Source organism: Globicephala melas, chromosome 5 (assembly GCF_963455315.2).
Source record: "Globicephala melas chromosome 5, mGloMel1.2, whole genome shotgun sequence".
Classification (NCBI taxonomy): Eukaryota; Metazoa; Chordata; class Mammalia; order Artiodactyla; family Delphinidae; genus Globicephala; species Globicephala melas.
The window spans coordinates 75,129,137-75,152,989 of record NC_083318.1 but is presented as its reverse complement, the minus strand read 5'-3'; the positions used below and the strand labels follow the sequence as shown (position 1 = coordinate 75,152,989).

Here is a 23,853-nt window from a genome sequence, read left to right as displayed (position 1 = left end):
GTGCCTTTGAATGTTTTCTGTTTTACTAAATTCTGTCTGTGCAAGACAAATGAATATATTACCTCCTGAATTTCTTTTTCTAGTAGCTCCACTCTTTCTCGAAGGTGTCTCCTCTCGGTGTCAATAGAAAGAAGTTCCAGTCGAACTGAGCTGCTTTCTCCCTCAGCTTGATGGGCTTTGACCTCCCAGTCTTCAGCACGGTCATGAAGCATCTGAAATCTATCTAACAAATCTTGATTTTCTCTTTCCTGGTTTAACCACAATTAAATTGTTTCTAAATTAGTCATCATTACTCACTGGAATATCCATGTCATAAACATATACACACACTGGGATTTTTGTTTTAATTTAGGAAGCATAAGCTATCTGTGCAGACACTATACTAAGTAAGATCTGTAAGAAAATATAGAAAGACAGTAGACAAGATCTCCACTTTCATATGTTAATATCTAATAGAGGAGACAGAATAAAGAAACATGAAAAAGTTAAAAAAAAATCAATCTTAAATCCAACCTAAACAATGTTTTTTCACCTTAGAAGCCATTAAGCTCTCCCATCGTGACACTTCAGTTATGTAATTATGAACTCTACTCTTCATTTCTTCTTTTTCTTGCACTGCTGCTTCTAATTCCAATGAAATTTGCTATAAATCAGAAAATTGAAGACAAATCTAAAATGAATGTAGCACCTAATGAGTTCTATTTATGTTCAAATAGCTCTTTCTGAATTTGGGGAATAAGTGAGAGTAGGAAAAAAGGAAAACTGTTCCTGACCATTATTTTCACATGTTTTTCTGGACTGATCTTGACTTTTTAACCAAATATTACCATATATCTCCCACAACATATGTGACCACATATCTGGTATTTAAACTAAGGGCTAGCTACACTCAGGGGTTGACATTTTTAAAAATTTATATATCAGCAATATACTCTATAATGAATAATGTTTAAAAATAAAATATTTAAAATAAGAAAATTATTGGTTTTCTTGGTGTAATCCTTTAATAAACCAGCACAAACAAAACCAATACCTTTTAGTATTTGCCATTCTAAAATATTCATTAATTAACTTACAGGCATATCTCTAAGCCACTGGAAGTAAGTACGAATAATTAAAATCTATCATGGGTCTTTAAAACACAGCAACTTTGCCCTGGGAGTGATGCTGAGGTCCTCACCCAGTAGAGTAACACCGATTTCTGCCATAGAGAACACCATGCTCCCAGCTTCAGGATTCCTTGCAACAAAGACCACAATGGTGAGGGGACTACAGTTGTACCCATTACACACCCTGTAATATACCGCAGCATTCTAAACCACATTTTAAAATACCCTTATAAACACTATTCTCCTTAAAGAATTATTTCTTTTGTTGTTGATATTTATATAATTAAAATTTAGAAAGCATATTTAAAGCTTTAAAATTTAGCAAACAACGAATACATTGTATAACTGTATACTATAAAACTATCAAAGTTTATGCTTTATGCTCATACCTGGTTTTCTCTTGCCACTGTAGCCAGATCATCCTGTAATCTTCTGTTTTCCTTAAAAGACATTTCTTTAGATCTTCCTACTTCATCAAGTTCCTTGTGAGCTGCATCAAGCTGGCGCCGGAGGCTGCTTATCTCACGGTCCCGATTAATCAATGTTTCCTTTAGGTGGCTGTTACATGGGTGGTATAGCAATAATAAAGAAAGCTTTTTGGAAAATTTAGTTCATTTAACTGTTGTACTCTGATTTAAGTATACTAGGAATGCAAGAAATTACAACTACTCAACCTATGGACTGGGAGAAAATATTTGTAAATGATGTAAACAACAAGGGTGTATACCAACAGCTCACACAACTCAATAACAAAAAAACAAACAACCCAAGCAAAAACTGGACAGAAGACCTAAATGGACATTTCTCCAAAGAAGAAACGCAGATGGCCAATAGGCACATGAAAAGATGCTCAACATTGCTAATTATTAGAGAAATGCAAATCAAAACTACAATGAGGTACCACCTCACACCAGTCAGAATGGCAAACATTAAAAAGTCTACAAATAGGGCTTCCCTGGTGGCACAGTGGTTGAGAGTCCGCCTGCCGATGCAGGGGACACAGGTTCGTGCCCCGGTCCGGGAGGATCCCACATACCGCGGAGCAGCTGGGCCCGTGAGCCACGGCCGCTGAGCCTGTGCGTCTGGGCCTGTGCTCTGGAACGGGAGAGGCCACAACAGTGAGGCCCGCATACCGCAAAAAAGAAAAAAAAGTCTACAAATAACAAATTCTGGAGAGGGTGTGGAGAAAAGGGAACCCTCCTACACTGTTGGTGGGAATCTAAATTGATACAGCCACTATGGAGAACAGTATGGAGGTTCCTTAAAAAAGAGAGTTACCATATGATCCAGCAATCCCACTCCTGGGCCTATACCCAGACAAAACTATAATTTGAAAAGATACACACGCCCCTATGTTCATAGCAGCATTATTTACAATAGCCAAGACATGGAAGCAACCTAAATGTCCACTGACAGTGAAATCTATAAAGAAGATGTGGTACATATATACAATGGAATACTACTCAGCCATTAAAAAGAATGAAATGAAGCCATTTGCAGCAACATGGAGGGACCTAGAGATTATCATACTAAACGAATAAGTCAGAAAGAGAAAGACAAATACCATATGGTATCACTTATATGTGGAATCTAAAATATGACACAAATGAACATATCGAAGAAACAGACTCACAGACAGAGATTGTGGTTGCCAATGGGGAGGGGGCTGGAGGAGGAAAGGATTGGGAGTTTGGGATTAGCAGATGCAAACTAGTATTACAGAATGGATAAACAACAAGTCCTACTATATAACACAGGGAACTATGTTCAATATCCTATAATAACCATAATGGGAGACTTCCCTGGTGGTGCAGTGGTTAAGAACCTGCCTGCCAATGCAGGGGACACAGGTTCAATCCCTGGTCCGGGAAGATCCCACATGCCTCAGAACAACTACGCTCGTGTCCCACAACTATTGAGCCTGCGCTCCAGAGCCCACGTGCCACAACTACTGAAGCCTGCATGCCCTAGAGCCTACGCACTGCAACTACTAAAGCCCGCGCACCTAGAGCCTGTGCTCCACAACAACAGAAGCCACCACAATGAGAAGCCTGCGCACCGCCAACGAAGAGTAACCCCCGTTCACCGCAACTAGAGAAAGCCTGCGCGCAGCAACGAAGATCCAATGCAGCCAAAAAAACAAAAAAAACATAATGGAAAATAATATGATAAAGAGTATATATATATAACTGAATCATTTTGCTGTATAGCAGAAATTAACACATTATAAATCAACCATACTGCAATAAAATTTAAAAAAAGAAATTACAACTACTGCATTAAGATACTGATTAATTAGGTGAAGCAGATATTTTAGATATCTACCAATCATTATGTGCAAATAAAGTCATAAAATAAATTTATTATTCCAAAAGTCAAGTAAAAACAGAAGACTTTCAAGTGTTAGGAGAACATAAACGATTTAATTGGCAAACACTTATTTAATGTTTAAGTCCCCACTATTATATAATATGTAAGGGTGTATAAAATAAATACAATTAGTGACTTTCGTCTTGAAGTAGAGACCAGACATAAAATGTAAAGTCTTGTAACAATGTTCAAAAAGGTTTAGATGTGGAATAAATTAAACACTGGCTACTAGGGTAATCTAAGTTTTAATGATTAGGGCCTGCACAGGGTAATTACAGTAGAAATAAGGAGCAAGTAGGTATGTAAAAGAATAATTAATAAGACATAATTGTTTAGATGTGGATGACAGAGGAGGGAAGAAAGTTAAAGAGGATAACATTTCCATGCAGGAGACTGAGAAAATAACTGCTACTGATAAAAATAGGAAAATAGAAAAAGAAATTTTCCTATTGCCAGATTACTATTCAAATAGATAAAGCTGCATTCACTGAAAATTTCTAAAAAAACCTGGATGCCGGGGCTTCCCTGGTGGCACAGTGGTTGAGAGTCCGCCTGCCGATGCAGGGGACACGGGTTCGTGTCCCGGTCCGGGAAGATCCCACATGCCGCGGAGCGGCTGGGCCCGTGAGCCATGGCCACTGAGCCTGCGCGTCTGGAGGCTGTGCTCCACAACGGGAGAGCCCACAACAGTGAGAGGCCCGCGTACCGCAAAAACAAAACAAAACAAAACAAAACAAAACTGGATGCCGTTCCATTGATTACTTACTTCATAGAAGATTCATACTCTGAGACTGTTATCTTCATCTGAGTAATAGCTTTTTCCTATAGAAATTATAAAAATATGTAAGATTCTAAACCATTCATATAGAAATGTCTTCATTTGAATTGATAAAATGTCACATTTATATAGTTTAAATCCAATTATATAAATTATATTATAAAAGAAACCTCCAAGTAAACATATTTCCATGTACCAATTATATTTCATATATTGGCATATTTCTACTCACTAAGAATTTGAATTGTTCCTTGAGTTTGCTATAATCATATATGATAAAACTGTCTTCTAGAAATAGAACTTTTAAAGATTCAAATTATTGGTATAAAATGAAATTTAAACACATTAGAAGATATGGCTTTGGGTCTTAGGAGCTTGTACACAGGCAATAAGAACTGCATATCTAAAACAGAGAATAAAATAAGCTTTTCTGTTCAGATGCTGGATAACATTACTTAACAGTCACATACTTTATTAGCTAGGTTTTCATGCAAGTTTGCAATCTTTTCTGTCTTCTCATCTACAGTCTCCTGAAGAATGTCTTTTTCTTTATCAATAACACCAATGGTCTTTTTCATTACATGAGCCTCTTCATTCTGTGAAGTCATCTTGAAGTGTAGTTTATCTATAAATGAAAAAGAAATGTTTGTTAGACAAAGTAAATTAGGATTGCAAAAACAAAATTGAAGAATCCTTACCTATTTTTTCCTCCAGTATTTTAACTTGTGCTTGTGCTGATTCAAGTTCACTTCTTTTCATGGAAAGTTGGTGCTGATGGTCCTCAAGTGACCGCTGTAGCTGCTCATTTACTAGCCTAAAGAGTCAGTGGACAAAAACAAATGGTATTCTTTATCTCTGGTAGAAATAATTTTTTTTAAATGAAAGATCTTAAAAAATATTTTTATTTTTAAAGTTTCTTTTATTCCTTATTTTAAAGCTCTTCCAGTATAATCAATGGCATTATACTATATATATTATTCCTTTCTTCAAAACTGTTCCATCTTCCTCAAAATAATACAGTGTAAAAATCAAATTAATTGTATACTTTTTTCTAGAGGCTTCCTAGTAGTTTTAAAGCTTTTCTCCGTCTCCTAATCACAACCCTCTTTCTCTTAAAATCTATTTTCAATAGTCAAGGCAAAGGAAAAGTCTTGCTTTTACAGAATGGCCTAGCACTTCAACATCCTGACCATCCTGACCAGCAAGCTTTGAATTCTGCTTCCCATTCTGACTTTTTTTGATAGGTAGTCAACGGGAGGTCACAGTAAACAGGGAAATAGGTATTAACTGTAGTGCAATGAGGATTTAAGACTAAAGATTGGTTTCAGGGAGCAAAAAAAAAAGACATACAGCAAAAATAAAGACAATTTCAGACGAATCCCTTACTGATCAGTAAGATTAATTTTTTTTCAGAAGTAACAAGAATTTGCTCTCATGTCATCTAGGGTCTTTGGAAGCTTTTAGTCCTGGCCTAGGAATTCTTAGTCTGGCCTTGCTGGAAAAACATGGCTCTCACATTAGGCTATTTATTGGGGACTTCCACAGGTTCCTTTTAGGGTTTGTTTGAAGATGAGATAGTAGAAGATACTAAAGGTGGCTTAGTTTAGAATTGCCTAATAGGGAGGAGGTTGGATTCTGAAACCACTAGTAAGATGGGACATCTCCCACAGAAATGAAAAAGTTTTACATGCAACACTGAGATATTCTGAAACACAAAAGACATGACCCTGACTGCTCTAATAGCAAATGAATGATGACCCAGAGGCAGCGAGGGAAGTCAAGGTGAGGCTGACTTCTTTAGAATTGCACAACCAAATAAAACCAAGTCAGAAAGACTTTCGGTTCAAGCAATTTTACTTCATAAAATCATCTGTGAGGTCCAGGTGACTCACTGTATTCAAGCTGCTTGTAAAAGCTACAACTATTACTCTGAGAGATATAACTACACGGAGTGGAGAAAAAAGAAAGCTAATATTCACTGTACTGATAATTTACAGACATTACCTCATTTATTCCTAGGACAGTTCCATAATTAGAACCATTATCTTGATATTATAGAAACAAATAATAACTTGTTCAAGATGGCAAAGCTGTTAAGGCAAAGAAAATATATAAATCCAGTTTAGTCTACCCTGATATCAATGTTTTTCTACTACATCACACTGCCTACTACGAAGAGCACAGGACATCTTCCGTGTGGAAGGGAAAATGTCTGCCAGTAAGCTATAAAGAATCCTTTCAAAACTGGAATGGCTCCCAGAGTTCCTACTGAAGGACACTGAGTAGTTGGCAGTGCTTGAAATCCTAAGTAGAAATGTAAAGATTTTTTTACATCTAAGTTCATTAGCAGGGTTAATTCCTAATGAAAGTAGGGTTGATAAATGAAGGCAGGATAACATCTTGATTGATTATACATATAAAGGAGGCCCTTAGTGAGTCTTAAAAATAGCTTTGCCTTTTCATATTCTAGTGTAGGCAGGCAAGGGAATAATAGAGATTCCACACAGACCTCGGCAGTAACTTTCTGACAGAAGGATTGCTGCTAAGATAAAGGTCTTCTTAACGGAAGAACTGAGGTATAAAGTTCATAGGAAAGAATAGTTGAGTGACTATCATATTATTGGTCATCATGGTGTTTGGAAAGGAAAATTTGAGAAACTGTTGAGAAGTAAGTTGCTAGGATGAGCTAATTTCTTAGCTTCGAAAGTGCTATAAGCAAAAAGCAAAGGGAAGTGATGACTTCCCACCAGAGAGTGAAGCAATAAAACTTAGAATCAAAATTCTAGCTCTCCACTTACCAGCCATGTGGCTGGATAAGACCATCTCTCTGAGCCTCAAATTCCTGAGTTTTATTACAGTACATGGATGTATACATGCTCTCATCTTAGGGGGCAAAAGTAATTACTTCTCTTCATGATAGAGTATATTTTAAACAAAGACAGCGTCATAAAGGGTCCTTTATTCATAAGAAGTGTTCAAGTTGTAAAATGGAGCTGAAGCTCTATCTAAGAGGCATAGGTTTGGAATTTTAATGGCCTCTTAGAAGAAAGAGAGATTGATATGGTATCCCTGGTTTTTTTAAATTAATTAATTAATTAATTTTTGGCTGCGTTGGGTCTTTGTTGCTGCCCATGGGCTTTCTCTAGTTGCAGAGAGCGGGGCTACTCTTCATTGCGGTGAGCAGGCTTCTCATTGCAGTGGCTTCTCTTGTTGCGGAGCATGGGCTCTAGGCACACAGGCTTCAGTAGTTGTGGCTTGCAGGCTCTAGAGTGCAGGCCCAGTAGTTGTGGTGCATGGGCTTAGTTGCTCTGCGTTATGTGGGATCTTCCCGGACCAGGGCTCGAACCTGTGTCTCCTGCACTGGCAGGCGGATTCTTAACCACTACGCCACCAGGGAAGCCCAGTAACGCTGGATTTTTTTTTGGTATCCCTGTTTTATTTCAGATGTCTCCAAGACTCTATGGTTATGACCACCACTAACTGAGAAAGTATCATCTCTTGATAACTGAGAGAGGGGAATAGGGATAAGGACTGGCTTTTCTGTCACATTTCTGCAAAAGGATGATGATTTATATCTGGTGGTCCTAGGTCCCTTGGCCCTTCTAAGTCCAGTTCCATGAGCTCAGCTGTCTTTACTTAGGGCCCTGGCTCCTCTTCCTGTCTTGGTAGAAAAAAATGTTAGACATGCCCAGAAGATAATTCTTAGGCATCCTAAGGAATCTATGAGCCTTATCTAAAATGGTTCTCAATTCCCTTAACAAATAAATACTTCTCAAAGGAGACCAGTTATATTTGGTTTTCTGAATATACAAACACACTGATACTTATTGCCATAATAATAACTCTAACTAGAGCTTATGGGCTCTTCCCAGGAAAATCAGCTAATGCATTTATTTGATCCTGGATAAGTACATAACCCTCTAGTTTTAAAGAAGGTACACAGAATAACTAAAGACTAAGGTGAAATGAAAACAGTCTGACGGTATTTTCAGCTGCAGAAATCTAAATGTTTAGAGGCTCATAGCTAGCAGTGGTGAGGATTAAGGCTATTGTCCTCTGCTGCTGCACCAAGAGATCCTCTATTTGGACAATTAGAGACTGTGCTTGATATAGAAAAGACTGTTTGGTGGCACTGAAATTTGATGAAAAATGCCTAACTCAGGAAGGGAAAGAGAAAATGGGCCCACCAGGTGGATGAAAAGGAATATATGCTTTATCTATCTGAGTATCAGCTTCTTAAATGTCTTCATGTTAAGGGAAACAGAACTTGATGTGATTAAAGCGACAGCAAGATCGCTATTAAACATATCAAAAGTTGCATGAGGTTTGGACAAGGCGACTTTATTTCCATACAGTTCTTGGTATTATGTTTGTATTGGGTTCAGCTTTGGATGTGAACCTGACAGCTTGAACTCATAGTTCTAATGTTTACTGATGTATACTGATATGGAGAATGTGACTGACACACCTTCCTCAGAGACAAGTCTGATATTTGTCAGAGCAAAAAAAGTTATGGAATCCTGCAATCCCCCCATTATTACCTGTCTCTGTTTACAGACAAACAAAGGTAAAGAGAAAATTCTCCACAACCCATTCCTATAACACAGTGACTGGATTATTCCTAGGTGAGGGAAGTAGGAGGCTGGGTAAGAGAAAAGGGTATTAGTATAGCGGAGAAAACGCCCAAGGAGCTGCACGGTAGGGGATCCAAGGGAGGGCACTGAAAGCTGTCTTATAAGACTGGAAAGGGTATCCTATGAGGGAAGGAAAGGGGAGTTATAGCTATAGTTTGAAGGAAAAAGCAAAATGGACTAAATGCAGCTCCAATCATCTGGACACAAAACGGAAAAGGGTAGACTAGTAATTCTGGGTGACAGAAATATACCATGGTATTTGTACTTTGGAGTTGAACATAGATAGACATGAACCAGAGGGGGAGAGGCCATTCCATTCAGGTAGCTCTCCTTCATAGGATGTATGTAGTGCCTTGCAAGGGAAAAAAGAAAAAAAAAAACGGAAAAAGAAGCTTCTACCTTAGTTCTTCCTAAACAGTATTCCTTAATTAAACAGACAAACAGCCAGTTCTTGGTCTTATTACATAGTTTGTTTTGATTTTGTGTAACAAATGTTTCCTAAATCTCGCCACTGTTCTCCAAGTTCATTGCCACTGTTTCACTCCAGACACATTGTCTCCATTGTCTGCCATCAGTCTCTTAAGACTCCAAATTCACCTTCCCTATTTTTGTGAGAGTTCACTTCCTAAGAGGCATGGTAGGAAGTCACCCCCTTGGTTAAAAATTTGTTTGTTCTCCATGTTTATAAGATAAAATCCAGACACTCTTGGTTATCATACCAAGTTCTTTATTACCTGACTTCAACCTGTAGATACAGCCTACTTGGGCCATACTGACTTTTTTTTACCATTTTTCAGACACATCACCTTTTAGACTCTGTATATAAATATTCTGATTTTACATTTCTTTGAAAGAAGAACGAGAAGAACAATGACATAGGTAGCAAAAAACTCTGTAATTTCCAGCAATTCTACACTAAGGAGTACAAATAATCTGAAGTACAGGCATACCTTGGAGATATTGTGGGTTTGGTTCCAGACCACCACAGTAAAGAAAATATGGCAATAAAGTGTATCATGTGGATTATTTGGTTTCCCAGGGCATATAAAATTATGTTTAATACTCACAAACATAAAAAACAAACTTACGGTTAACAAAGGGGAAGGGGGAAGGGGGAAGGGGTAAATTAGGAGTTTGGGAATAGCAGATACAAACTACTATATATAAAATAAACAACAAGGTCCTACTGTATAGCACAGAGAACTATAATCACTATCTTGTTACAAAACATAATGGAAAGAATATGAAAAAGTATATATGTGTGTATATATATATGCATATATGTATTAGTGAATCACTTTGCTGTACACCAGAAACTAACACAGCATTGTAAACAGCTATACTTCAATAAAAAATATTAAATTAAAAATTCAAAGCCATTAAAAAAATAAGTAAATGAAAGTTATGTCTGTACTATACTGTAGTCTATTAGGTGTGCAATAGCATTATGTCTGAAAAAAACGATGCACACACCTTAATTTAAAAAACCTTATTTCTATAAAATAGTAACCATCATCTGAGCCTTCAGTGAGTTGTAGTAATAGTCAAAGCTCACTGATCACAGACCATCATAACAAATATAATAATTACGAAAAAGTTTGAAATATTGCAAGAATTACCAAAATGTGACACAGAAACATGAAGTGAGCAAATGCTGTTGGAAATACGGCACCAATAAACTTGCTTGATGCAGGTTTGCCAAAAACCTTCAATTTGTAAAAAACACAACATCTGCAAAGCACAATAAATTGAAGCACAATAAAACAAAGTACACCTGTATCTGTTAGGGAGATTTTAGAAGGAGGTAGGTACAAAAATTTGCCTGCAATCATATCAAGCTATGAAAGTCTTTAGAAGTACAGATACTCAAAACTTACCCAGATTCACTCAGTGAACAGGAACCTCCAGAGATCAGTCCCTAAATCCATACTTTACAAAAGCTCCCCAAGTGATTCTGCTGCAAAGCCAACTTTGAGAACTACTGCTTTTCAAAGGCCTAGTCCAAAATGCCACCATTATGAACCTTATATAGCAACAAGCTTGTTCCCAGAAGAGAAATGAAACTTTCAATAAACTTACCTAAGTGAGTTCATCTCTGTTTTCTGATGAGATGAGTCACCAGCCACATGGCTAAGTTTTTGAGCTTGGAGTTTTACTTTTTTCTCTAAAGACTCTATTGTTTCTTTCATTTTTAACATTTTAGACTTTAATTCACATTTTTCGTTTTCAAGCTATAATTAAATTTTAAAAATTAATAGGTATATGTCTCAGTTTCTTTTCCTTAAGCACTCTTTCATAATATCTCTGGAAGAAAACTAAGGAAATAAATTAGATTTATTTAAAAATACTTTAAAAGTCACGTGTACACTTTAGGTTCTAGATGTCAGAATAGGCAAACACATTTTTCTCTCTCTCCTCTTCAGTATCATTGAAATCAAAGAAAAGATACCAAAAAAGAAAGGCAAGAAAGGAAGAAAAGAATGTATCCATAACAGCAATGAAGGGAAACCACTAGCAGGCCAAAATTTTGAGAAATTTCTAAAAAAAAACGTAGCTAGGACTGAACTGAAGAAAGATCAGAGCAGAAAATACCGTAACCCAAACACAAAATGGACAAGATTTATATGAGGAACCTGTAACATGTTCCTGAAGAGCATAAAACACAACCTGACAATGTGAAGACACACCATATTTCTGAATGGGAACACAATATTGGAAAGGGATTAAAATTTCCTGAAATAATTGTAAATTCAATAAAATTTCAGTAAGAATCCTGACACAACCTTTTTAAAATTAGATGGGTGACTCAGATTTCATTCTAAAATTTATTTAGGAAAAAAGAAAGTTAAGAAAAAACAGTAAAAATGGGGGGCGGGAGGAAGACTGCAGTTAGGCTTGCTTTATGAGATATCAAAATAAATGAAAAAGCTACTATAATTAAGACAGTATGGATTTCACATATGGATAAGCAGATACATCACAGATGTAAGTTTAGAAAAGGCAGTATTTTAAGAAAGTGGGAAAAGAATAAACTTTTTAAAAATAGAGCTGGGATAGCCACTCATTGAAGACAAAAAATTAGCTAGATTCTATTTTATTTTACGTACAAAAATAAACTCCAGATGCAATAATGATCTATATACAAAATTCAAAACCAAGAAACATTAGTGATAAATTTCAGTCTTCCAGTTGAAACTGTAGACTGACCACACACATTTTTAACACCCTTCTTCTGGAAACAGTGCTAAAATGACAGTAAAGAAATAAGGTTATATACTCATAAGGACAGAGAGAACAAGAGAGAAAACAAGGGTGAACAAGTGACTTCAAAAACTTGTGGAAGACAGAGCAGAGAGTGGTTCAGAGTGGAAGAAAGATATATACAATCTAAAGCAGGGTCTGAACCTAGGAACTAATGACCTTTGAGGCCAGATAATTGTTTGTTGTGAGGGCCGTCCTGTGCACTGTAGGACGTTTAGCAACATCCCTGCCTTCTGCTTACCAGATACAATAAGTACTTTTTCCCCTAATTGTGACAGACAAAAATTCTCCAGATATTGCCAAATATCTCTTAGGAGGCAGAACTGGCCCCAGTAGAGAATCACTGACCTAAAATGGCCACAGTAGGGAATACCAATGAGCGCAGCCAGTTGACTTAGCCTGAAGAAGCTCAACACGTGGAGGCATGAAGCCGTGAGGTGGGGTCACAAAGAGAACTGAACAAGGAGATTGGCTGAAAGTCTATATACTGGGACACTCATACCCCAGTTATCTCTTCCTAGAAAGTTCTCTTGTAAATCAAATATATTTAAAAAATCAATAGAAGGGCTAAAAGACAAAGTTGAGGCAATCTCCCAGAAAGTTGAACAAAAAGTCAAAGAGAAAATAAAGGAGAAAGGATAAGAATATTAGATCTCTTTAGGAAGTCTAAAACCAACAAATAAAGCTCCAGAGAGAGAAAACAGAAGAGTATAGTAAATTGAAGACACAAGATAAAGAGAAAACCCCAAATCCTTTCAGAAATAAAAACATGTCATGTACAGAGGACTCAGAAAAGAATAGCATCAGACATCTCAAAGAAAGTTGAAAGACCAATGGAGAACAGTATTCAAAATTTTTAGTGAAAATAATTTTCCAATCTGGACTGCCATATGCCTAAGCCAAATCATAAATTATAAAAGTTCAATAAAGACATTTTCAGACAAGTAGAGTACCAAAAAAATTTCTTCCCATGTATTCTTTTTCAGGAAACTGCTGGAGAAGATGCTATACCATAATGAAGGAACAAACCAAGAAAAGAAGAAAACATGAGGTTCAACACAGGAGAGGGGGACAGGGAAAGTCTTATGAGGACAGCTATGGAGAGACATAGTCCATAATGAATCAAGACAGAACGCTCAAGAAGGAGGAAAAAGGGGGAAAAAGACCAGAACTGGTTAAGTTTGAAAACTCAAAAAATATTGAAAGGCATGTGGCAGAGATGGAGTTCTTGATAAAAATTAGCAATGAAAAACAGAAAAGTAACGAAAAACAAAATGAAACAAAACAAAACAAAAGCAATTATTAACTCCAGGAAAATGGTCTACAAGAAAAAAGGTAAGAGTAGTACTGTCCCACTTGGCTGAGCCATAAACCATGAGAAGTCTTGGTAATATAAACAATAACTACTTAAGTGAGCAAAATATGTAATTAAACTATGTAATGGGGGAAGAAAAGGGGAGTGCTAATCCATCATCTACCATCACGGAGACTCACTAAATAACCTTAAATCAATAAAGACTAAATAGCGCGAGCACATTATTTAGAAACAGGGAAGTAAACACCAGGAAAGAGAGTTGTGGATGGTAATCTGTGGGATATGGAGGTGGGAAAGGAAAAAAAAATTTTTTTGCACTAAAAATCTTCCAGAATTCTTGTTCAAACATGAGTACATGTGTGGTATAAAGACTAAAAACAGGAACATTTGTGTACCCATCACCTGGCTTAAAAAATATTACCTGAACCTTTGACACTACTGTGAGCAGTCTCCAGTGACATCCCCTAACTCCTGCCCACAGTATCCACTAACCTGAATCTTCTGTTTCTCATTTCTTGCTTTTCCTTAGCACACATTTGTATGAATCTCCAAACAATTTACAGGTTAGGTTAGCATGTTTTTCAACTTTACATAAGCAGAATCATACTGCATGTTTTCTTCAACATCATATTTGCAAGATTCATGCATGTTGATGTTTGTAGCTATTATTCATTCATTTTTGTTGCTCTGTAACACGCCATTGTATGACTTACCACTGTTTATTTTCCTCACAACTGACATCCAGATTGTTTTCTTTTTTCTGTCAGAGAGTAAACGTTTTAGGTTTTGTAAGCCATACGGTCCTTTGCCACTACTCTACTGTAACAAAGACACAGCCATAAACAATGTATTAACAAATAAGCATGGCTGTGTTCCAATAAAAACTTTATTACAAAAACAGACTGGAGACCAGATTTGGTCTAGAGGCCATAGTTTATTGACTTTGATCCAGGGTTCATATCTAGAAATGTATTTGCTAGCTAATAGAGTATGCCTTTGCTAACCTAGAACAATGCCAAATTATTCTCCAAAGAGGTACCACCAGTTTGCACTCCCAGAAGCTTCACAAAACTAGTAATACTAGCTATAACTTGTTAATTTCTGATGGATGTGAAATGATTTTGCTGTGGTTGTAATTGGTATTTCCCCTCTTATTGAGGTAGAACATCTTTTTATATTTATTAACCATTTATAATTTCTTCTGCCATGAAGTGTCAATTCACATCTTCTGTTGAGTTTTTTTTAGGTTAAACGTATAGTAAGTTGTTCTCTGCATTATTGGCTTGTCTTTTCAATTTATGGCAATTTGATAAACAAAGAGGTTCTTGTCAATGTGGTCCTATTTATCTATGTTTTCTTTAACAGAATAAACTTATTTGTGTCTTGTTTAGGAGCAAACACTGGCACCTGACACCTGCTAGCTGTGTGATCTTGGGCAAGCTTCCCCTCTGTTTCTTTATCTGTGAAATAAGGATAATATTAGCATTTACTTCTTATGGTTATTGTGAGAATTAAAATTATATACATAAATATATATAAAATGTTGAGAATAGTACCTGACACACAGTAAATGCTATATAAATGATTGCTATTATTATTATTTTGTCAAGGTAAAAAAGATTTTTCTCTTGTATGCTTCTAAAATTTGTAGCTATTTCTTGAACATTCAAGGTTGCAAGTAACCTTGAATTGATTTTTGGGTCTGGTATATTTTAGGTAGGATCCAATTCTCTTTTATTTTTTATTTAAAAGAATATCTATCTAGCTATCTAGCTATCTATCTACCTATCCATTCATCCATCCATCCATCCATCCATCCATCTAGCTAGACTGCGCTGGGTCCTAGGTGCGGCACACGAGATCTTCGTTCCGGCATGTGGGATCTTTTAGTTGCGGCATGCAGACTCTTAGTTACGGCATGCGTGTGTGATCTAGTTTCCTGACCAGGGATCGAACCTGGGCCCTCTTCATTGGGAGTGCAGAGTCTTTCCCACTGGACCACGGGGGAAGTCCCCAATTACTTTTTTATATACATATAGATGAACAATTGTCCCAGAAACAATTTTGTGGGTTTGCTCTCTACTGGGTTTTATCACTCTCTTAATCCCTGAGCACTACCACCCTATCTTAATTAATGACTCTAAAGTCTTTATACCTAGTAAGACAAGTTCCACACCACGTTCTTCTTTAAAATTTCTTTGTGATTCTTGGCTCTTTGCTTCCATGTAAATTTTAAAATCTATTGTCAGTGTTCACTCTCACACATATCCACCCACCCACCCATCTTCTTGGGATTTCAGCTGAAACTACATCAACTCTACAGATGAATTTGGCGAGAATTTACATTATTTTATAAACATAATATCCGTCACCTTTTTAATAAATTGGATATATCTCTCCACTTATTTAGGTCTTCCTTAATGTCTTTCAGTAAGGATGCAAAATGTTTTCTATTAAGATCCTGCAAAATTATACATAGGTATCTTGTATTATTTATTGCTATAAAAATGGTATGGATTTTCTTTTTATCTTGCTTAGGATTTGTCATGCTACTAGAATTCACTGTACATCCTGAATCAGAGGATTCCTGTGTTTTCTATCATACCTAGAAAAGTATCAGTTATTATGTCTTCAAATACAGCCTTCTCCCATATTTTATTATATTCTCCGAATTTTGACTAAATAAATGTTGGACCTTCTCACTTTATTCTCTAAGGCTTTAACTTATTTTATATTTTCTATCTCCTAGTCTCTTTCCAATGACTTCTAGTACTTCAGATATATTTTCCAGTTCATTAATTCTTGCTTTCAGATTCTGGGCAGGCTAGAGTGACAGGGACCCTTCTACCTGAAATAACTAAAAATTTGGGCAAAGCATATGGAACAATGGTTTTCAAGACACTGGCCATTAGGCAATGATGGATAGTGACCCCTGAGAGATGAAACAAGTGAGATGAGCCCTATAATTGTTCCAGTTTATTGCCTGAAGAATTTCCAAGCTGTGGCACAGGGAAAGAAACCAGCTGGACCTGGTGATTCCCGTAAGTTCAGAATACAGGACTGAGAGTCAAGGGAGGCCAAAGCAGTTAGAATTCGCAGGGCGGATACTGGAGAACTGCACAGAGTAAGAGCACCAGAGATCTATAAAGGGTGCCCCTTGAATCTTCAGCTGAGGAGAGCACAGCTCACAGAGAGCTACCCAAGGCCAGGGAAAGAACCATCAAAGAATTAGAGGGAACAGTACTGAGGGCTCATGCAGGGCCAGGAATAGGTTCTTTTCCCATCAGTCATTTGAAAACCTCATAATTCATGAGGCAACTGGTAGTGAGCGTACTCAAAAAGATTTGGTTTCAGGAGTAAAACAAAATTAGTCCGAAACTAAATGCCATTCTAGTCCCACCTAATTAAGCTTAAAAGCAAAACCAAAAAGTAACAAGCTACTTCCATCTGACTTAAGTGTATCCCAGAACAAACTTCAAGAGTGTTTCTAGGAATACAAGCTCTCCAGCAACCAAGAAAATAAAATTCACAATGTCTGACATCCAATCTAAAGTTACCAGGCATACAAAGAAGCAGGAAAATACAGCCTATGAGGAAGAGGGAAAAAAATCAAGTGGCCCAAAGTTGATAGAAACAGATGATAGAATTAGCAGACAAATAAAAACAATGAAGACAGGGAAAAAGAAACTAGTCAAAACAAAACACAGAAAGAAAAAAAGACTATCAGAACACATACCAATTTGTTAAAAGCCCTATCTCTAGTGAGAGCAATAAGGAATGAAAATGATTTTCACTTTTTACTCTAAGTCTGTATTACATGATTTTTTTTTTTTTTTTTTTTTTTTTTTTTGTATTACATGATTTTTTAAACAAGAGCAAAACAACAATAATCATAGCTAACACTTACTGAGTGCTTACGATATGTCAGTAACTATACTAAGTTCTTGATATCTATTAACTCATTTAATTTTCACAAAAACTCTAAGAAGTAAGTATTAGCTCCATTTCTATCTTACAAATAAAGAAATTAAGGGATGAAAAGTTTAAGAAACTTGCCTACAGGTAACAGGTGACAAAGATGGATTTGAATCTAAGTAGTCAACCTTCAGAGTACATACTCCTAGTCACTGTTATACAGTTTCTCTAACATATTATTTTTTAATTTTAAAAACATAAAAAAAAGAAAAAGAAAAACAAATACCATATGCTAACACATATATATGGAATCTAAAAAAAAAAATGGTTCTGATGAACCTAGGGTCAGGACCGGAATAAAGACACAGATGTAGAGGATGGATTTGAGGACATGGGGGCTGGGCGGGGGAAGGGTAAGCTGGGATGAAGTGAGAGAGGGCATGGACATATACACTACCAGATGTAAAATAGATAGCTAGTGGGAAGCAACTGTATAGCACAGGGAGACCAGCTCGGTGCTTTGTGACCACCTAGAGGGGTGGGATAGGGAGGGTGGGAGGAGATGCAAGAGGAAGGGGATATGGGGATGTATGTATACATATAGCTGATTCACTTTGTTATAGAGCAGAAACTAACACAATATTGTAAAGCAATTATACTCCAATAAAGATGTGAATTAAAAAAAAGATAAAGAAAAACAAACAAAAAAACCATACAGTACATTAAAACTATAATTAAAATAGTCATTCATACAACAAAATATACCCCAAATTCAGTTTGATAAATTACCTGGTGATTAACACATGTCAAATGTTCAACAGTTTTCTCTAATTCTGATTTTTCCAAAATACTCATTTCATGGAGATGCTGTAAGAGAATTTTATAGATGTTCACTCACATCAGATAATAAAACAAAATTACCAAAGTAAGCAATGCAAGTCTACAGTACTATTTTATCTGTCTTTTTATAACATAGAAATGTTTTAGAAAGAAAATCATTCGAAATGTTACCAAAACAATGCTTTTGGTTGAAAACAAAAACACAAGAGGTTCTCATCTTTTATGCTTTACCTCCATGTATGACTATAACAGAAGACACAGATTGGTATGGGTTCATTTATAAAGACTTACACAGATCAATCCATTAGCACAACTATAAAGGGAAAAACCCAGCAGGTTAAGTAAGCTCAGGAGAATGCCCTCATGAGAGGAGATGAAAGAGGAAAAGTGTATAAAGGAAGAACAGATGGGATCAGAAAGACACAGGAAGCAGAATGCTACAGGGCCATGCAAGTGATCAGTTTCAACAATGAGCTGGTCAACAGTGTAAACACGAGTGTTATTTTTGGTTATATTACCTTATCCAACTTTTGCTGATGCTAAGTCTAGGACAAGTGATATGTTGGTGTTCTGTGAGAATTTTTCGTACAAATTCTTACTTCCATCCATGTTATTCATTAAAAATAAGTAAAGACATCTGATGTTTGGATTATATATTTCATTGAAAAGATCACTGTGCTGTATGCATTTTTTTTGTTTATTAAATCATTCAACCGGTATTGAGTACATACTATATACCCAGCACCAAGTAAGGTATTAGGAATACAGTAAAATGGATAAAGTCTCTGATGTCATAGACATTATAGTCTATTAAAGACAAACCTTAAACATATTAAAATAAAATACATGAATATTCTGCTAGGAAAAGGAACTTTATGGCGACATACTGAAAGGGAGTCTAGGATCTAGGGTTCATTTCCTTTGTGAGGAAATGATGTTTAACTTGGCTATAAAGGATGAACAGGAATTAGCCAGGTGAGGGGACTGGAAGGGGTGAAGGATTTTTTCCTTAGGAAGTTGAGGGCAAGAAAAAGTCCATTAAGCCTAGCGTTGAGAAACTGAGGGGAGAGGAATAGGGGGGATGAGCTTGGGGAAAAGAAGCTAGACCTTGAAGTAGGCAAGGGCCAATCATCGAAGTCCCTGAAAACAGTTAATGGATTTTAAATAGGAAGTGATGTGATCGGATTTATATCTTTGAAAGATGACTCTGACTTCAGTGTGAAATACAGATTTGAGAGGCCGCTAATACACTAGTGCAGTTGAGAGAGAATAATGGCCAGAATAGGATGGTAGCAGGGGAACGGAAACAAGTAGGCTGACTGAAGAGAAACCAGTGTGAGCTGAGGAGCCAGATTCTTTGTGACTTCATTAGCAGGTGATCTTGGACAAATTATTATTACTGCTTTTTTAAAATTAAGGTATAGTTGATCCACAATATTATATGTCTTAGGTGTACAACATAGTGACTCACAATTTTTAAAGATTATACTTCATTTATAGTTTTTATAAAATATTGGCTGTTTTCCCTGTGCTGTACAATATATCCTTATAGCTTATGTATTTTATACATAGTTGTTTGTACCTCTTAATCTCCTACCCCATTTTGCTCCTCTCCCCTTCCCTCTCCCCACTGGTCACCACTAGTTTATTCTCTGTATCTGTGAGTCTGATTCTTTTTTGTTATATTCACTAGTTTGTTTTATTTAGATTCTATATATAAGTGATAACAGACAGTATTTGTCTTCCTCTGACTTACCTAAGCATAATACCCTCCAAGTCCATCCATGTTGTTGCAAACGCCAAAATTTAATTCTTTTTTTATGGCTGAGTGGGTACTCCATTGTGTGTGTGTGTGTGTGTGTGTGTGTGTATGTGTGTGTGTGTGTGTATATATATATATATATATATATCTCACATCTTCTTTATCCATTCATTTGTTGATGGACACTTAAGTTGTGTCCATATCTTGGCAACTATAAATAAGGCTGCTATGAACATATATCTTTTCGAATTAGTGTTTTCATTTTCTTCAGATATATACCCAGGAGTGGAATTGCTGGATCATACAGTAGTTGCATTTTTAGGTTTCTGAGGAACCTGCGTACTGTTTTCCACAGTGGCTGCACCAATTTACATTCCCACCAACAGTATACAAGGGTTCCCTTTTCTCCACAACCTTGCCAACATTCGCTATTTGTGTTTTTTTTTTTTGACGACAGCCATTCTGACAGGTATAAGGTGATATCTCGTTGCGGTTTTGAATGTCATTTCTCTGATGATTAGCAATGTTGAGCATCTTTTCACGTGTCTGTTGGTTGGGCAAATTATTTAAACTCACTGTAACTCAGAGACCACATCTGTAAGCATTACCTGACTAAAAAGGCAATTGTGAAGATTTATTGAGATAGCTCTTGTAAAAAGCACTGAGAACAGAGCTTCCCACGTGGAAAGGGCTTAATAAATGTTAACTATTATTTAAGAGGTAGCATCAATAGGACTTTGTGATTAAATGAGAGATAGGAGCTTTCAGGGAAAGAGGACTCAGTGCCTGGGTTCAACAACTGGGTAGATAGTGGAACAACAGGAAACTACTAGAGAAGACTTAAAGACGGAGAGGATTAGTTCAGTTTTTATGTAAAAGACCTATTGCAAACTCATAAATCCTGACTCTTGTAATCCAGAAAGATTCTGGTCATATGAATGTCACTTTTTCTGAGTTTTTGGTACAAGTGCATTTTTTTAATCCTGTTTTTACATTCCTTAGTCATTTCAATGATATGGAAAAGGCTAAACCAGTAGCTTGTACTAAAACTTGCCATATTGCACAGAAGTTTTCCATTTGGTAATTTTAACAATTATTTTTATAAAAAAGCACTTTCTGGAAGGCAATATTCCAAAGGATCCCAATTAAAAGTATTTTGTAGGGGTAAAACTTTAACTGAAAATTTATGACATAAAGACTACCCCTATAAGACTTAAATGTTTTTATTCTTAATCTTAGTGACTAATTTCTAAGCATTAATTCAATAATATTTATTGGAAGTAAACTATGGACTCTGTAATAGTTAACAGTAATAGTTTAATATTGAGTTCTTATAATGTACTGAGTAGTATTAAGTGCTTTATGTATATTAAAATTTTGGGGGAAGATTATAAAATATAAAATACTGTCCCTAGATGTTATACCAAAAGCACACGCAATAAAAGAAAAAATAGATAAATTGGACTTCATCAAAATTAAAAACTATCTGTGCTTCAAAGGACAATACTAAGAAAATGAAAAGACAACCCACTGAATGGGGGAAAGTTTTTGCAAATCATATATCTGATAAGGGGACTATATTGAGAATATATTGATACAAAGTATTCTTATAATTCAATAATAATGAGACAACCCCATTTAAAAATGGGCAAAGGATCTGAATAGACACTAAAGAAGATATACAAGCGACCAAATAAGCACTGAAAATAAGCACATTAGCTAACAGAGAAATGCAAATGAAAAACACAATGGATACTACTTCACACCCACCAGCATGATGATAATAAAAAACCTAATAACAAGTATTGGTGAGGATGTACAGAAGTTAGAACTCTTGTACACTGTTGGTGGGAATATAAATGGTAAAGCCACTTTGGAAAACAGCCTGGCAGTTGCTCAAATGGTTAGTTATAGTTATCATATGAATCTAGGTATATGTCCAAGATAAATGAAAACATATATCCACATAAAAAGTTGTATACAAATGTTCATAGCACCATTATTCGTAACAGCCAAAAAGTAGAAACCACCCCAATGATAAAATATTTTCTATCCATAAAATGGAATATTATTCCACAATAAAAAGGAATAAAGTATTGATACATACTACATAATGGATGAACCTTGAAAACATTATGCTAAGCTATGGAAGCCAGACATAAAGAAACACATACTGAATGATTCAATTTATATGAAATGTCCAGAGTAGGTAAATCTAGAGATAGAAAGTAGATTAGTGGTTGTCTAGGCCTGAGGAGGCTGGGGAAAATTAAGAGTGGCTGCTATTGGGTACAGGGTTTCTTTTCGAGGTAATGAAAATCCTCTAAAATTGATTGTGGTGATGGTTGAACAAGGCTGTGAATATACTAAAACCAAAGAATTGTACACTTTAAATGGGTGAATTATATAGTAAAGTGAATATCTCAATGAAGTTGTTTTGCAAAAATAGATAATGCCCCTCCACATGAAGGACTTCCTACTGAGATCAGAGGTTGGTTCTTTTCTATAAAGAACCAGATGATAAATATTTAGGCTTTGTGGACCATACAGTTTTTATTGCAGTTACTCAACTCTGCCATTGCAGCACAAAAAAAAAGCTACACAAAACACATAAACGAATGAGTATTCCAATTAATGAGTATTATCAACAATGAAATCTGAGTTTCATAATTTTCATGTCTCATGAAGTATTTTTCTTTTGATATTTTTTCAATGATTTTAAAATGTAAAAACCATTCTTAGCACACGGGCCATACAAAAACACAGCGTTCTGGATTTGGCTCATGTGCCATTGTTTGCCAACCCCTGATCTAGATTCAAAATAGTCATGTCACAGGAAAACATATAAAAAGACCTCCCCTTTTCTCAATAAATTATCTTTTAAAAATAAGTCAATTAAGTCAATACGTACTTTTAACTTTTCTTTTAAAGCTTCTCTTTCTGCCATAATCCTTCTTAAGTCAGATAATGCAAGTTCTTTTTCCTTTTCCATAAGACTAACAGTATTATGGGAGACTGTGGTTTGGGCAGATTCTTGTCTGAGTGCAGATAATTCTTCCTGAGCCTTAATGTATTAAAGATATAAATTAAAAAACATTGGACATGCTCCCAGTTTAAAAAAGGCAACTAAACATATGCTACTTTTGCTCTCTTCCCAAATGCCACCAAAATGAGAGTAAAAGGATTAATGTAATAACAGTAATAATAAAAACAAAGGACAAGGAGATTGAGGGAAGTGCCAGCCACAAAATTTGGGAAACCAAATAGCACATGGACAACTAGTAATAAACTAAGCAGTCCCAAGAAAGCAGAAATCTAAGCTAACAGTGGGAAAAGCCCAAAAGTGGATCAATTTGTACTGCAGAATCCCAAAAAAGCACCAGAAGTGAAAACGGCTTTTTCAACTTGGCCTCTTAACCCGTATGTCCTTCTCTCCCTCTAAAAATAGCAATAGGATTTCATGGGAGATTGGTATGGGAACAAATTTTGGTGATAAACACCATGCTTTGCTCAGACTCACCTTGCCCTCTAACAACTGAGGCTTTATAATTAGCCCAAACTGTATTGAATCTCCCCTCCCTATCCCTAGAGGCTAAGTCCTTAATATCCAATTAGTGAGTGCTACCCACTGTTTCATAGACATACCCCAACATGTCTGAATCCCAAGGATACACTTGGCTCAGAGTCAGGCTGAGACTCATTCAGTAGTTTTAGAAATAGGGAATTATCCCTAACTGACCTGGTCCATAGATAAGCTAGAAAAGAGGAAGAATAAATATGAAAAAGCAATAGAAATCTCTGCTTTGGGAACAGGATGATAGTAGAAACTATTACTTATTAATTCTAACTCTGAAGGAAAATCACTAAGG

At 36.1% G+C, this 23,853-nt stretch overlaps 1 protein-coding gene across 2 annotated transcripts in view; it reads right to left on the bottom strand.

Moving 5' to 3' along the window:
* The window catches only part of CEP135 (centrosomal protein 135), an 86,048-nt gene that overhangs the window by 18,344 nt on the left and 43,851 nt on the right, over window positions 1–23,853 (bottom strand). For both annotated transcript variants that reach the window (XM_030880606.2, XM_060299386.1), the window contains exons 13-21: window positions 22,896–23,048; window positions 18,172–18,249; window positions 10,971–11,122; window positions 4,956–5,071; window positions 4,728–4,882; window positions 4,246–4,301; window positions 1,499–1,667; window positions 533–643; window positions 63–248 (exon numbers count right to left, since the gene is read on the bottom strand). In XM_030880606.2, the coding sequence (XP_030736466.1) occupies window positions 63–248; window positions 533–643; window positions 1,499–1,667; window positions 4,246–4,301; window positions 4,728–4,882; window positions 4,956–5,071; window positions 10,971–11,122; window positions 18,172–18,249; window positions 22,896–23,048 (1,176 nt within the window). The remainder of the gene's footprint in view (window positions 1–62; window positions 249–532; window positions 644–1,498; window positions 1,668–4,245; window positions 4,302–4,727; window positions 4,883–4,955; window positions 5,072–10,970; window positions 11,123–18,171; window positions 18,250–22,895; window positions 23,049–23,853) is intronic.